Here is a 16,778-nt window from a genome sequence, read left to right on the forward strand (position 1 = left end):
ATCTAACATAGATGAGGATTAAATATATTAGAGGTTAAAGAACTATTGAAATCTATGTAGTTTACTAGATTTTTTGCTAGTATCAATAGATTAATACATCCATTAAACGTAATTTTTAATGGATAATATGTTCAGTTTAGATTATCCACTTTAACCTCTCTCCAGGAAGCATGGGTTATGAAATTTATATTAAAATTTTATACAGTTATTATAATATGATAAATATACCATATGCCAAATATTTAGACATATAGTATGCCTTGTATATAACATTATTCTTCAGAGCAATGTTTTATATTTTATTAAAATATTTCAAAATTTAATTATTTTTATTAACAATCATTTAAATGAAATTAATAAGCTTACACTCTGTTTTAATAATTTCTTGATTATGGGGCTACATTTTAGAAAATTGATAGAATCTCCATAATCAGTAAGATTTAGCTATGATGTCTTACTCTAGACTAGTTAGGTGAGAGTGGCAACCTTGTGTACCAATAAAACCCATTTGAGCTCTTAAAAGGGCATATTGTGGTACCACAGGAATAATGTTGGTGCTTCCGTAGACTAGCTGATCAGTATACGATCAATACCGAAAGAAGGCAACGACTTACTCTAAGCAGCACGGCTTTATAAATGTGTGAAAATACGTTATGTATTCTGAAAAAGCAAATAAAAATGATTCGAAATATAAAAAAATTAAATCATTATAGAAAAAATTACAATAAATAAAAAAATAAAAGATAGAATTAACAAAAGACAAATTATTTAAGAATCACATGTTAATAAACAATTAACGAACATTTTAAACATAAAACCTTAAAGTATCCTTGTTCAAACTACGAATCCTGTATTTATGGTGTCAAAAAGTAAGCCTTTTAATCGTTATTATTATTATAAAGCCCAAACTTGGAGCCAAGTTCGTTTGGTTCTCCCCAAATTTCTTCAAAGATATCTATTACATTTTTAGGGTTTGAATGCAGAGCCAAGTTCAATACACCCACAAAATTTCTTCAAAAATTTCGATTAGATTTTTGGGCTCCATGGTTTTAAAAAACTTCTATAATTCTTACAATACCGGATTTTGAATATACAGGATAATTTCTCTTTGTTGGGAGTTAAAGAATAATTGATCAGTATTAGAAATAATATTGATGACGGTAAATAAGTTAGATTTTCAAATGCATAAAGTAAATAATAATAATTAATAATAATAGATTAAAAATTTTAGACAAATACATTTACACAAACTATCGCACATATACACTAAAAACTATTAAATAAATAAAAAAATAGTTGTAAGTACTAATAAATATTAATAAAAACGCAGAATTTTTTATTTCTGGCGGTGTAAATGCAATCAGTTAAATTGATAAAAAAACGAGAAAAATTAATAAGAAAATTCATTGAGATAGCAAAACGTTAAACAATATATATAAATATATATATTAAAAGTTAAAAATTAAAAAAAAAAAATGTTAATGAAATTTATAGTAAAATAAATAAAGTATATATATATATATAATTTATAAAATTGATAATATTAAAATAAATCATTTTTATTATCATTAAAACGTAATAAGTAATAAAACTAAAGCTCAATAATTATAAAAAAAAAAACAAACAAAAAAAATTCATACATTAAAAATTATTATAAATGAAATAAATTTAAATTTACTAGGAACAAAATAAATAATATAATATATATAGTAAATAAAAACATTATATTAAATAAGTTTGTTAACATATTTATAAAACTGAACAGATTTTTAATCAATTAAATTGTTTTAAATTGTATTTTTGGTTTTTGTTTAATTCGTAAAAAAAAAAAATAAATTATATAAAAATATAGAAACATAAATTTTAATTATTATTTGATTATAAAACAAAAGTAAATAAATTAAATAAAAAATATTTAAAGAAAAGTGAAAGTATTACTTAGTGTAAGTATTATTATTAATAATAATAATTAATAGTTGATAAATTCATTTTAAATAATGAAAGAACAAAAATGGAGTATATAAAAATAATTAATACTAATTATTATTATACAAAACAAAAACAAAAACAAAAATAAAAATTAAATAAATAAATGAATAACAAACACAACTCACAATTTCCAAACTTATTAAATTAAATACATATATAAGAATAATCATGTACTAACATCAAAATACATAAAAATTATAAGAAAATTAAAAACGAAGTACGCAAAACTTAAATAAACAAATTTAAAAATGGTGAAATTTAAAGTTTAAAATATAAAACTTCAAGAGAAAAATGAAAACAAACTAAATTAATAACAAAATAAAAAAAAAACAACCAAAAGTTATTTATGATGAAAATAATAAATGAAAAAAATTATAAAAATATACTTGAGTTTTATTTACTTATTTTTTTTTTATAGTTTATAGAATATTTATTTTTATATTATAAGAGAGTTACAAATTACTCGGAAAGAACAATTTTATATAATTAAAAACGAGTGGAGACTTTTAAAGGAGTAACATTCTCGGAGAAATAACAGCAATGTTGGTCTGTATAAATTTATTTATAGGTTGCTAACCGTTTCAGTGATACTCGTTCGAAAGACATACTGATTATAATATATTTCTAACTTATAATATTATTATAGTACTTACAATATTAATAATTTTATATTTTGTTCCTTAAACTTCTTTAAAGAACCATATATTTTTAATTTCTTATAAAGCATGGTCAATAATATATAAAAAAATATTATTTATCAAACCGAAATATGTCATTTTGATCTTTCCAAAGCAAGCTGGATTTTCGTTCCGTTGCTACTCATTCAGAACGACCAAATACACTTTAACAGGTTTACCTAAGAATAGTTAAATATGCGGACATCAAGAAGAGGCCGGGATTAACAGACAACCAAATATGGTTTATCAGGTCAAAAGCGGTCTGGTGTTCGTTTGGAGCTCACTCATTTATAAGGACTACATATCGCTTATGATATTTTTCTAAAAATGATGTAGCATGAAATATTGATCGATAACATGTGAAAGTATTTCTATTAGGCTATTAGTACTATAGAAGTTTTGAGGTTTTAAAAATATATTTTAACTCTCTCTATACTCTCCATAAACTCTCAATAGAATTAATAAAATTAAATGTATTATTTTAAATATATTAAACAAAGGTCTTATTTATAAAAAAGGTGTCCTGTAGCCGGATATAAAATATATAGAAAAACATATATAAGCGCTAAGGATAAGTGCTAGGAATAGTGTAATTGTGCTTGTTTAGGATAAGAAATGGATGAGAAGTGATTGGTACATGTAACGGATACTCACCAGAACATAGTGCCTACCATGACATATATATACCAAATACATTGGCACGCAAAGCCACAGTCATGAGTTATACTTAGGTATAGCTGATATATTTATATCAATCAATACTTGTAAATTTATAAATTAGGTGACAAATAAACTCTCTACAAATTGAATTACTTCACATGATTAGAACCAAAATAAGCAATATCATATCTTACTGAGATATGATATCAGTAAGAGATTTGGAGTTCTAACTACCATTATTGCCCAGTTAAAAGAAACTAATCAAGCTCTCATCTATCACAAGTAAATTCTCAGTTTTGGCAAAAAGCAGTTTTATCTATATGCGGTCTGAATTGTTTTTCACACCGACTCATCTTCAAACCTAACCTAACCTACTGTTATAATTATAATAATAAATAATTTTTTTCAAATGGAAATCTGGGTTTCTCTTATTATTATATTTTGTTTTTGTATTTTTACAGCTTAGCTGCGGTAGCACAAAAGGCCTATAGGTCAAAGTGGATCTCTTGGGGTTGCCGGTATAAATTAATCTCACATACAGCCTAGCTAGATAAAAGCTGTAACCTGGGTTGCTGACAGTGTAACAGTGACCTATTTTAAACATAACATTCGTTCATCAGTCGTTTCCTGAACAATACCAATTAACTTGTTGTTGTTATTATAACACGCTGGGATCTAGTTGTAGCGTCCCTTTGGAGGGTGATGAACCATACTTGGTTGTCATGGCTTACGAGTGATTCGGAGGCGTAGCCCCGGCCGTAGTTAGTACCACCAGTTACATTAAGAAGCATTGCGTTCTATATTTCACATAAGCATTTCTCCTTACGTACTAATCCTGATGAGTTTACTATCTCTTTGGCATAATGCCTATTGATCTCGTCAGTATGTATAAGATTTCTGTTTAAATAAGTTTGTTTGATGGACTGGCGAAGTAGCAAGTAATTATTCTTTTAAGCACTAATTGTTTATTAATTGCCATCATACAGTTAAATTGCAATATAAATAATTGTTTTTTTTTTGCGATCATTTTTAGAGCAGTATTTAACGAAAAAGTCGTGGTTCACACAAATGCCTAGGCCCCGTTTTGATACCAATTTTGCCTTTTTAATCATTAAACCACATCACAACAAAATTAAAAATTATTTCTGATCCATAGATCCAGCTAAGATGGACGAGTCAATAAATTAATAAACAAATTGGCTTATTTACATTAAAAATTTTATTGTCTTTATTCGTTGTTGTGTCTATAACAATATTACTATATAAAGCATTTTATCGTTTAAATTTTATATAAAAACAATTTTTTTATTAACAAATAATGTACTGAATTATATTGTAATTTTAAGGGCACTTTAAGAGCATTAAAATGCAGAACTATAAGGAATGCATCTGATCAAATCTGATCCAATAAAATAATCGCTATTAACAATTTTCTCATATATAAAGAAAGTCTAACTCTAAGGAGATTAAGATAATGTTTAAAAAAAAAAAATTAAATTGGCACTTTTAGTTTTATAAATAAAATCTAAGCTGGTTCCTGCAGCTTAGATGTACTGCGACTAAAAACTTTTTTAAATAATTTTGAAGGCCATTTTTTCTTCTTTTTCGTATCACAAGGGCTGGACGTAATAGAAAGATTTGACATACTTGAACTGCCATCACGACTCACGGCACTCAATTGACTTGTTGAGTGTGCATTTCTTAATTTAGGATCACTGACGAGAAGTTTGTGATCAGTATTATGTATTGATGAACGTTTTTTGTATTTAAAACGTTCCTTCTTTTTGGGTATATCATCCTCCGGGACAAATGCATTGCCATTGATATTAATGCTAGGTATCTCAGTTGGTGGTGTCGGTAGGGTTGGTATTTTTGTTTCAAATGATTTAGGTAATGAACAACTGTAATAATCAAAAGCAATTTAATATTAGCGTATAATAAATATACATATCAAACAATATTTTAAACAAACCTTATGAATTCTTTAGCATATGAGGAGGTTGCATTTGTAGGCATTTGTACATTTCGTATTGAAGAAGCCAGCTTGCTCCAAAAATTGAAAAGTCCGTTTGTATTCCCATTGTATCGAAGATGTGTATAAATTTTAAGAGTTCTTGGTATAACTACTTTATCGTCATATAGCAGAGGTATAATTTTACGAGTTTTATTTTCTATTAAAAAAAATACAGATTTAAGTAAGTAATTGAATCAATAGATTTAATTTCTTTAACATACGTATTTGCAGCGCTTGTGTGTAATTGACTAAAAACTTATTTTCCGGACTCTTTATAAATTCATCCGTTAAGATCACAATTAAGTGTTTACAACGCTCCTCTATAAGCTGTGTAAGCGCTACATGTGTGAAGGATACTCCTGCCAGTAAATCACGATCTTTAAGGCAAAGCTAAAATGAATAAAAAACTATTTTTTTTATGATTAATTTTAGAATTTATGAAAATTACCTTAAAATTATTTTCTTCATTTTCTTCTAATTTTGCTAGCATCTCTATAGCATAGTTAATATCTGCATCGGCGAAGAGCACAAATGCATCGTACTTTTGTGGTGGTAAGCCTTTTTGTGCACGAAGCACATCGTCTTTTGTCAATATGTTGGGATCTGAACCAAATCCAAAATTATCATTTGATTCTAATGGTTGCACTGCATCGGGTTCATCATTTAGTACTAGGGATTTTTGTTGAAGTTTAGTATTATAATTTCTTGCATCTTCAGCTGAAAATAATATGATAAAAAATTATTTATAATTATAGAGATATTAAAGAATAAAATGAATAAATAAAAAATATTATTTTATATATATTAGATTAGATATATTTATATATATTAGAGATTATATTATTTATATTAGAAGAACACTTATTATAGGAGATATATAAAAAATGAACTATTTTTGAGAGTTCATTATTTTTGAAGACAGGCACTTTTACAGACATCTACAGTAGGTAGACTCTGACAAAATTTTCATGTTAGCATGCAAATACGCATTCATTTCAAATTTGAGTGTTTCCTTTATATCTCCAGTGAATTCATGAACTGATTTCTTATGACATATAATAAAAATTTACCACCCCAAGATAGGTTAGGTTGGGTTGAAGTGGCGGCTTTTTATTCAAGAAAGCACACATGTGTTTAAATAATGGCTGGTTTTGGCAGCACAGAAATATCATTGGTTAGTATATAAGTTAGTATACAACTAACGTAGAAGAAGCAACGACTCCCACATTAGGTAAAGGTAAACCTGACAATTCTATGACTTTTGGTTAATGCCCTAATATTACAGGATGGCAGCACGGTCAAATCGGTAAAAAAAAGAAACCACGAAGATTTTTGATTTATTTCTGGCTAAAGATGGAAACTGACACATGAGATGGAACATAGTTTCCTGCTCATTCTCAGAGCCACAGCCATGACAAGTCATTATAAGGTAGACCAAGATTCATAGCACACCTCGCTATTATGCAGTGGCCCTGTAGCACCAATACCGTAGCGCTAAGCAAGTTCCGTCTTAGTAACCCCAATATAACTCCCTTCCACATTTTCTCTCTCATTCCATGCGAATTTTTTCGTGTCTGAGCAGAAACGGCTCAGTAACTTACTGAGATATAGAGGAAGTAACATATGTGAAAAATGGCAAGTTTAAGTCTGTCCGATTACTTCCAATTGAAATACTTACGATTACAAAATGTTAAAAATATTTCCAACTATAACACTGTGGGATAGAAATGAAGTCTTTTCAACAAACTTCAGTTTTAAAAGTTCTAGGTTATTTGGGTCTACTAAGTTTAAATATGCCCTGTAGCACCAATACCGTAGCGCTAAGCAAGTTCCGTCTTAGTAACCCCAATATAACTCCCTTCCACATTTTCTCTCTCATTCCATGCGAATTTTTTCGTGTCTGAGCAGAAACGGCTCAGTAACTTACTGAGATATAGAGGAAGTAACATATGTGAAAAATGGCAAGTTTAAGTCTGTCCGATTACTTCCAATTGAAATACTTACGATTACAAAATGTTAAAAATATTTCCAACTATAACACTGTGGGATAGAAATGAAGTCTTTTCAACAAACTTCAGTTTTAAAAGTTCTAGGTTATTTGGGTCTACTAAGTTTAAATATGCAACTTGTTTATCTCCTAGATAACATATCTTGGTCTTGGGAAACAACGAGTTAAAATTATAAAATTTGAGTTTAAAAAGGTTAATAAAACATTTTTATTTTAAGAGTTCTGAATTACGTGTTTTCAGTAAACTGGCTATGAATGAATAGATAAATATGTTTGCCTTCGATATCCTTTCAAAAATTTCCTTGTAAAAACTTTACCCATGTTTTGTATTACTTTTAATCATACCCGTCTTTCAGTTATATGGTTATTATTAGACTTTTTTATTATTAATAGCAACTAAAAATTTTATAGCTAAACTATATGCCTTAAAACAAACAAATACTTTTTGTAAGTCATATAATGTTTATATATTTTCTATTATTTGTTATTAATATTTTAATTATTTACTTTATAAATTATTAAATATTAATTTTTCATATGCTAAATAATTCGTGCAAATGGACTAAAATTGTTGGCAAAGTGTCAAATTGCTTTCAGTACGTGTGAGTATATATATTATGACGGCAAGTCCAAAAACACTTAATGGGAGAATATAAAGTGACAATTAGTCAGTCTGGGGAACTGAAAGGCGTAATAACGAATGCGTAAAAAAACACTAATATATACAAATATACATTTTTTTAGAATAATTTTTAAATCAAGGGCGAAACGAATATATATTTTAAAATATTTGGATAAATATTTAGTTTATCATACATCAAAGTCAACACTGTTAATGTTTTGAAATATTTTTGACACGAGACGAAATATTCTTATATTGTATAAAACATTGTGTTCTTATAATATTAAATATTGTCGCAAAGTAATTGTATGTGATTGGATTTTGGGAAAATAAAATTAAAAAAATAACATAATCTTTAATAAATGCAGTACTTTGCATGACAAAAAAAATTGATTATATACTTATAAGAGGAGAATATAAATATATATGATAACAAAAAATATAGCTTAGCACTTTAAAATACATTTCTCCCGACTCGTTGCATAAAAAATATTTTAAATTTTTTTTTTCTAAATTTTTCTGTACCCATAGTTAAAATGGGTACTCAGTATTATCGCGCTAGATTCATTTGTTCCAAGTCAATTACTTTTAATTATTGCATCATTCATGCATTCATTGCTGTACTTTCCGACTATTTGCTTTCTAAAACAATTTTTGCAAAAAGCACTAAAATATTTTTTAATTAAGACTTAAGTCATAAATAAGTGTTGAGTTAGAAATAAGTTTCATTAATTAATGTGCATACAGATCAGGAGAACTATAATCGGTTCTTATTATTCGTTATTTTTACTATAATAGTACTTTTAAATAAAATTGCAAAATCCAAAAGCAAATCACATATAAGTGATGATGAATGTTAGAAATTGGGTTTCAGATTAAATAATAAAATGACAATAGGAAAAATTGCGAGAAAAAGCTCTCATATTTTCTCTCTTAAGGAAGAGGAGAGGAAGCCTCATATACTCACAACTAGAACACTTTTTTTAGAATTATTTAGTAAAAAAAAGTTTCATTTTCAAAGATAAGTTGAAGTACGAACTTTATCTATATCTAGTTGTATATATTTATTTATAAAAATGCCTTGAGATTTAGAGCCAGCGAATAATCGGGAGTGTATTTTGCAAGGAACTTGAACTAAAATAATCTTCCCGGTTTCTTTTTTTGCGTATATTATCTAGCGTCTTCAAGATATTCTTTGTATAACTTTGTAGGTTTCAGCATACCGTATATAAATTATCTATAGAGTATTACTATAGAGTATAGTCATTCCCAATTTCATGCTACTGTATTATATATATATATATTTTGAGACGTTGGGTCAGTGCGCCGTCAACCAAGTAGCCCCACTGAAGTGAAGGTGGGTTGGTTGGTTACAGTGGCAGGCAATTAGTTAACTTACATTTACCTCAATTAGCGATTTTTCGCCGTTTTGCTATCAATTCTTCGGAAGAATCTCTAATATAGAAGAGTATAGCAAAAAACGATTCCATCGAATTTACATAGTTTAATAGGTCTTTCGTTTTTATCGATAAACAGTCTGATAAATTGTCAAAGAAGTATCTTCTTTTTTACAGTGTTTTATGGTTTATTTTCCCTGCAGGTTTCCACAACTTTTGCAGTAAGGATTATGCGGAATGCGCAATTACTCTACATCTATCCTTGATGTGACTTGCAATTTGCCGACATGTTTCACTATGCTATGGCCTTATGCTCCCAGATGGCGCGAAGATTCCTACATCAACCCCGAGCCATCCGTATAGATTGAGATATCGTAATTTGCTTTCAAGTTTTTTCTTTTCCATTGGTTTGTTGAAGGCAATATTTGCTGCAAATTCCTTTTAAAGTCTAGACACGGATTCAAATAATCTGACTTCATCTTATACACATAGTTTGGAACTGTACCTAGAATCCGATTGTCTCTATATGATCATTTTGATCAGACACCAGTCGCTTTCAACTTAAGAGCGCTGTTATAGTGAAGTGAAGGATTAGCTGAAGTACACCACGTAACGATTCGATTCTTGAACATCGTTATTATTTCAAAAAGGGTTGGGAACTAGTCACCGCGTCACTGCATCCTCGAGGATTATTGTAACAAACATCGTTATTGAGCAAAAGCTAAAATGGCTTTCGTTCACATAACTACATCCCATGTTTGTGCAAGTAGTTCACTTAGCTTAAGCCAACCTTAAGCTAAACCAAATCATCGCCAACCCAATAGTGTCCTAAGACAGTCATTGCCCTACTTGCCAGAACTGGACGTTGGCACAATATATGCACTGCTGTCTCCTCTTCTTCTAGACATAGTTTGTGTTGTTTATCTTTTTAAGGTGATATTTAAATATTCCATGTCTAGTGATCAATGAGGTCAACCAACTTAGGGTGCTCTGCGGATAGCTAAGCAACTACTAACTAACTACTGTCACTATATTAGACAGTTGTAATTGGTGGATTAATATGGTTATCTTTTGAAATATCTAGAACTAGATTTTAGAACGACATTTTTCCAATAAAAAACAAATAGATTTTAATGGATATATTTGATAGTAGCAAACGAGTGGATCTGTGTATTAAAATGTTTTCAATGGATATCGTTTCCATTCTTTCTATATTAGGAATACAATTGCATTCCATAAGATATGTTAGGTAGTATAATAACTTTATAAGGGAGACTTTTTTCACTAGATTGTAGAGATATTTATTATATATATTTATATTTAAACAATTTATGATAGGTTTACATCCAGTTAAACCATATGTACTAAGACGGAACCCTTTCATATTTATATTCGAATTTTTACCCTAAAATAAATTTAATTACGGGATCACAAGTGTTAATTACCTGATCAATATGCAAACAACTTACATAGAGAAAAATATGAAATGCCTTTTGTTTATCATGTAAATTGGCTAATTTTATTATACAAGTATTTTTTTAAATATTTATTTGTATTTTTTTCTAATCGGGTGTTTGTTAAATGAAGCTTAACAAATTTTATACATATATTTTTTATTAATTATATAGGTAAGTTACAGATTTTGGTACATAATGACTTCCCTCTACACGATCATATAATGTCTACGTTCATAAAACTTATTAATTAATAAAAAATAATAATCTTCTTAATAAACAATAACAAATAGCTATATATCTAAATATATATTTCAGGTTTTCGCAATTTGAAGCATGACTTATGAGTACATGACAGATATGTCATATGCTTATTTACTTAACCTTATCAGTTCCAGATGATACTCGTATATATTTGCTTAAAATATTAGCAATTTAAATATATATTCGTATATTATCTACCTATTATGGGGACGTATATAATTGCGGTGTAATTATTTTTTGCACTTTGTTTATTAATGGCTCATAAAGATTTATTTTATTTAGTGGCAAGCAAACAAAAACTACAGCGACGTAAAATATGAAAAACAAATACAAAATTTTATCTTTCGTATTCATTTTAATAATATTTTCATGACATTGTTTATCATAGAAGGAAAGTATCGTTTTAATTAAACTTTAAAAAATATATAAAAAAAAATTGCTAACCAAATGCAGCGAACACAGACAAGGTACGTGTCACATTATGATATATAAGTATAAGAATTTTATAAATTTGTGAAAACAAAAATATTAAAGATTTGAAATTAATTATATTTTTGTGTGGCCTTAGTGTGATGTTCTTGGATTTCAGAATTCTAATTAAATTTATAGAAATTTTTTTCAAATATAAATATAGACTGATAAGCATTGCAGCAACATTTTCTGAACTGTTTCCCAGTCATCGACAATAAGTCGTTTGAAATTCTCAAACTACTCGCTAGCTTATCAAGCTAGTGGAATCCTGAAGGCACCCAGTTTTCGGTGTGATCGAATTAGATGAGTTTTACGAATATTTTCTCTACCATTATCCACAACAATAGATCAACTTACACAACTTAGTTAAAAAAAAACCTCTCTGGAAGCCAAAATCAAAGAAAACAGTACATAAAATGACGTTGAATAATTATCGAATTAAAATCAGATAGGTACATCGTTTGTGAATATTCATAACTGTTGATTAAAGAGAGGCCACCACTATAATCCGGAGATCCAATAACAATCAAATCAGAAAGTTGAAAAATGGAAAAGAGATCTGAAAAATGAGAAGACCCTGCATTTAATTTGACAATAGCTATTATTTTTTGGGATAGCCAGATATATTTCAAGAAAAATCGAACTTCGGGCAAATTACAAAAAGGCTCACATATCCACAGTGCCCATAACAAGTGCCAATTTTTACCATCTCGCCATACTAAGCCTATTTATGAATTTGATTGACCATTATCATTAAATATACACTCCACTCTTTCATTTTCGCAGCAGATCTTCTGCTACTTTGTGGATTCCATGCCAAAGCTTGCATCGCTTTGTAATTTCGCAGTTGTCTAAGTGTATGGTCTATCCACTTCCACTTTCTCGTTTTTATCTCAGCTTTTGCTGCTTTTTAATTTGTTTGGTTCAGCACGCGTTCAGTTGATATTCGAACTAGCCACCATATTTTTGAAGAATTCTACGTATACACCTATTGATAAACACATGTATCTTTCTTTCTATATGTCTGGAGAGCTTCCATGTTTCACAGTCACAGTATAAGATAGATTTCACATTTTTGTTGGAGATTCGCATTTACTATGCCTATTGAGTTGACTGGACTGAGTTGAAACATTTCGGTTTGCTTCATCAGATTTGTATTATGACGTTAATTTTGCACCTCCAAAATCGTTGTGCTTGCTGCCGTAGCAGGGGGATGGGAGTTACCATTTGGAATAGTTAAACCATTTACGTTTAAATCTATGTCTTTGATAAAGATTTTAATATGGTTCGAGCAATTTATTGTGTGAGTGCTGAGCTCAAAGATTGTTCATTTTCGATTTACTCCATTTTCGATTTAGGTTACACTCCACTGGAGTACAGAATGCATTTAACTATATAGTGACTATATTTGTTTCTAAATTTGAAAGATTGATGGGCCAACGATGAAGTTGTGATTTGATATGTAATATGTAATATTGTACTTCATGCGATGCACTATTTCAAGAAGTTATATTTAAAAATATTTTATTCCAGATCACAGTAATCTCACAAAAAAATTTTTAAAAGGCTTTCGTCTAAAATTTTTTATATAAAAGACATTGCAGTAAGAACTGTTCTGATTTAATTAATTTACCGAATGTTTTTATATTGAAATGTATTTACAAATTTTGAGCCTCATTCACCAACGACTCTGCACTATTAATACGGTTAATCTTCTTTATCTAGACCCATTTTAAGTTGAACACTCTCTCCAACTCATTCCTTTTATTGTACGATTTCTATTTTAAAAGCAAGTTTATTTGATAGAGTATTTTAGTAAAAATTTTTGAAATATCTTACTTCATAGTTTCAAATTCTTACACGAAAATAGATCAGAAGATACGACTACTTTTTGTTACCAGTTGTCTGTGTAAGCAATATAAAAATTATATATATCAGTTGACGCTATATGACGTTTGTGAATTTTATTCGCTTAATCAATATAAAAAGTTAACAATTTCACACTTTGATATCTCGAGGAGCTTTATCGGCATATAACGTTGTGGAAAAATTGGCTTAGAATATTTAAATTTACTAAAATTTGTTATCAAATCAGTGTCTTCAGGATATCGGAACCGCTCCTTTTTTTCACTTCTACTCTATAATTCTTCATATTCATTATTCTATTCTATGTATTTGCTTTATAGAACATTTTGGGCTATAATGACATTACCAATAACCACTCTCTTTTTTGTTGTGTCTTTTTAAAGTTAGTGTATCTTTTACTCTTTGATAGCTGGGGGCCCATCTCACTGACTAATTTGTGTATTCCTCTTAATCTTCGTAATTATTCAATGACTGATTACTCTGTGATTAGTTAGTACTAAGTTCGCATATAGCATCAGGACTTATCGGATCTATTCTAAGGTCTCTTAACATGTCATTCGTACGGATTGTCTACTTCTACACCCAAAAGAATACACAAATAATGTTTGAAATAAAAGGCAGGTCAAAGTTGAGTTATAAATTGAAAAAAAGTCTATATGATAGAATTAAATTGACATTAAAATTCTAAGAAGTTGATTGTTGAAGAGAAACCTCAATTAATAAATCAACAATTTCTTTTATTGTAGAAAATATATTTTAAAAAATTAAAAGATTGTATGACACAAAATGTGTATATAATATATACTTTTAAAAAAATTGATTAAAAAATATTACTCGTTGAGGTTATTTTATTTTATTGTTCAATTGTTTGTGCACTTTTGCTTTCATCTAATGGAACTTTAATCTTGGAAGTGAACTGACCTTTCAAACGAACTAAATTGTCTCAATCATTCTCAGTTTTAAGGCGATGATGATAGTATGTATGGAAACTGATCGGTGAATAGTAGTCGTATGTATGTTCGGTTGAGTGTGTAGTTTGTTTTGGGATTCCAGATTGGCACGTTTAGCACTCGTATTAACGCATAAATAAAATTATTTGTGTCATAATCAAATTTTTGATTATATTATCAAAGTTAGATAAACTAAAACACGTAATAAGGCAAATAGGCAAACAAAAGTGAGCTAAGTATGCAAACATTTATGAACTGTGGAACGAATAATGTTAAATATTTAAATAATGAGTATCAAATTCTACACATTACATACCTCCACCCGATAAAATTTTTTTTTTTTAAAAGTATATAAATAAATTGCGAAAGCATAGTAAAATATCTTTGCAACAATGTTGAGGGGTAGGTTTGTGGAACAATTATTTTAATTTTTAACTACACATAAAAATGTGGAGAGATCAAGGTTTTAAGTCAAAAGCAAAGAACAATATTTACTTTAAAAAATTAAATAAAATTCTTAGTCATAATAAAAAACTAGGAAGTCACCTACTTATTGGACAGGAAAATATACTTATGCATTTTTGGATTGACGTATATTGTTAAAATATTAAAAATTATAGTATAGTTTTAAAATATATAAAAGGCTTACCTATATTCTATCATGAATGATAACTTTGAAATAATAATATTGAAACCACAACTGCATATACATATATATATATATAGTAATTATATCAATAAATCAGCTAATTTGAAATAAACTTGATTATTGTTGATTATCATGAACATTCATAAATTATAAAGTTTTATGATAATCATTTTAGGTGTTATCGTACCAGGCGTAGATAGAGATATAAATTGATTGTAAAATGTTTTGCTATAATTAACAGAAAAATGCACTATTAAATTTTAGGGTGCAGTGCAATTGTACTTACATTTTTTGTTATTTCTTCTTAAGAATATATCTTCCATTCAATTAGAGAAAAGGGTCTCAGAAATTCGCGTGCTTACTTAAGTGTTAACGACGATACTGCGCCTATGGTGTCTTCCGACTATGTAGGATTTAAAGTCGGTTTTTTTGTTCAGGATTTCAACTTTGAGAAAATACGTATAGAGATATACAAAATACAACGCACGAAAGAAAAGTTCAAATCCAAAAACAAAACCGACTTTAAAATATATTCGACAAAACAACTCAAAAAATTTAAAACAAAATTATATGTAGGACTTGTTATTATGTAAAGGAGCTTAAATTCATCAGGAAGAGAAGGAAGAGAGTAGTTTAATCGGATTTCTTTAATTTCTATAGAAGACTAAATGCATTAACTCAGGATAGTATAAAGATATATATTGAATTAACGGTTATCGTAAACACCCTCCCACTTCATCACTTACTTTTTATGTCTTCTTTCAAGATTACAAATAAAGCGATTTCATTATTTACGATATCGTTTTCTCACCCACCTGGTACAGAAAAAAAAGAAAAAGAGAAATGTAATCAAATTAGATTAATTTTTATGAAAGCCTTGATGGATTATCAGAACAGTATAAAGCTTTAAATGGAATTAACGGTTAGCATTGGTGACCTTCCACTAGCAATTTGAGGGCATCACAATGGGATATAGATGACTCAGAGTAACATTGTTATTGCAGTAACACTTAATATTGATTTTTATATATATTTTTTATAATATATGTATAAAGTGATTTTTATTTAAACAATTAAATAATAATTGTACTTTATTTAATTAAGTAAATAATTGAACTTACCTAAATTTTCATAAATATCATCAGAAACATCCCAACGATCGATTCTACCTAAGAAGCGCTCTAGATTTGCAAAAGTAGCAGTTTTCGGGCTATTGCTACACCAGAGTTGCAATACTTTTGACATTGGATCACCGCCGCTGAGAGCATTTTCATCACAAAAATTTTTCTGTTGTGTTAGCATAGCAATACCACGCCAATCCCGTTCATAGCCCTCTTCAGAACGTAAGACCTTCTTAGAATTCAACGAATTTGATAATTGTTTTCTGGTATTTTTACTAAGCGCTGTCAGTGGTATATCGTTGAAAGAACTCTCACTGCCTTCCGAAGCAGCAGAATCTAAGGAAGAAGCAGCATTTAAATTAACAGGAGGTATAACTACAGCTAAATTTTGCACCATTGTTTTGGATTAAAGAGATTTTGTTGTTGTGAAACTGAAATTTTAATAAAAAAAAAAAAAATATTTTGAAAATAATTGATATTAATAACATATTACTAATTGAAAAGAGTATTACTTTTAGTACGTTCTAGTATTAAAACAAATTAAAATTATCTAATATATATAATATTAATAATAATAATTATGATAAAGAAAGTAAATAGAAAATATATGGATACTGTGAAGTACCCAGTGAATTA

At 28.5% G+C, this 16,778-nt stretch overlaps 2 protein-coding genes across 2 annotated transcripts in view; one reads left to right on the plus strand and one right to left on the minus strand.

Moving 5' to 3' along the window:
* LOC119674737 (phenoloxidase 2-like) overlaps nucleotides 1–3,817 on the plus strand; it is a 42,080-nt gene extending 38,263 nt beyond the window's left edge. Inside the window, exon 7 of the mRNA XM_038085893.1 lies at nucleotides 3,788–3,817. Coding sequence (XP_037941821.1) covers nucleotides 3,788–3,817 — 30 coding nt within the window. The remainder of the gene's footprint in view (nucleotides 1–3,787) is intronic.
* Nucleotides 3,818–4,718: 901 nt separating this feature from the next.
* On the minus strand, nucleotides 4,719–16,573 carry LOC119684319 (myeloid differentiation primary response protein MyD88-like; the record flags this gene model as incomplete). Its single annotated transcript, XM_038098336.1, is given in 5 exon segments — nucleotides 4,719–5,227; nucleotides 5,299–5,497; nucleotides 5,562–5,730; nucleotides 5,789–6,057; nucleotides 16,143–16,573. Coding segments are annotated over 5 exon segments (1,410 nt in total). The 3' UTR covers nucleotides 4,719–4,851.
* Between the last annotated feature and the right edge of the window lie 205 nt (nucleotides 16,574–16,778).

This window comes from Teleopsis dalmanni, chromosome 2 (assembly GCF_002237135.1).
Source record: "Teleopsis dalmanni isolate 2A chromosome 2, ASM223713v2, whole genome shotgun sequence".
Taxonomy (NCBI): domain Eukaryota; kingdom Metazoa; phylum Arthropoda; class Insecta; order Diptera; family Diopsidae; genus Teleopsis; species Teleopsis dalmanni.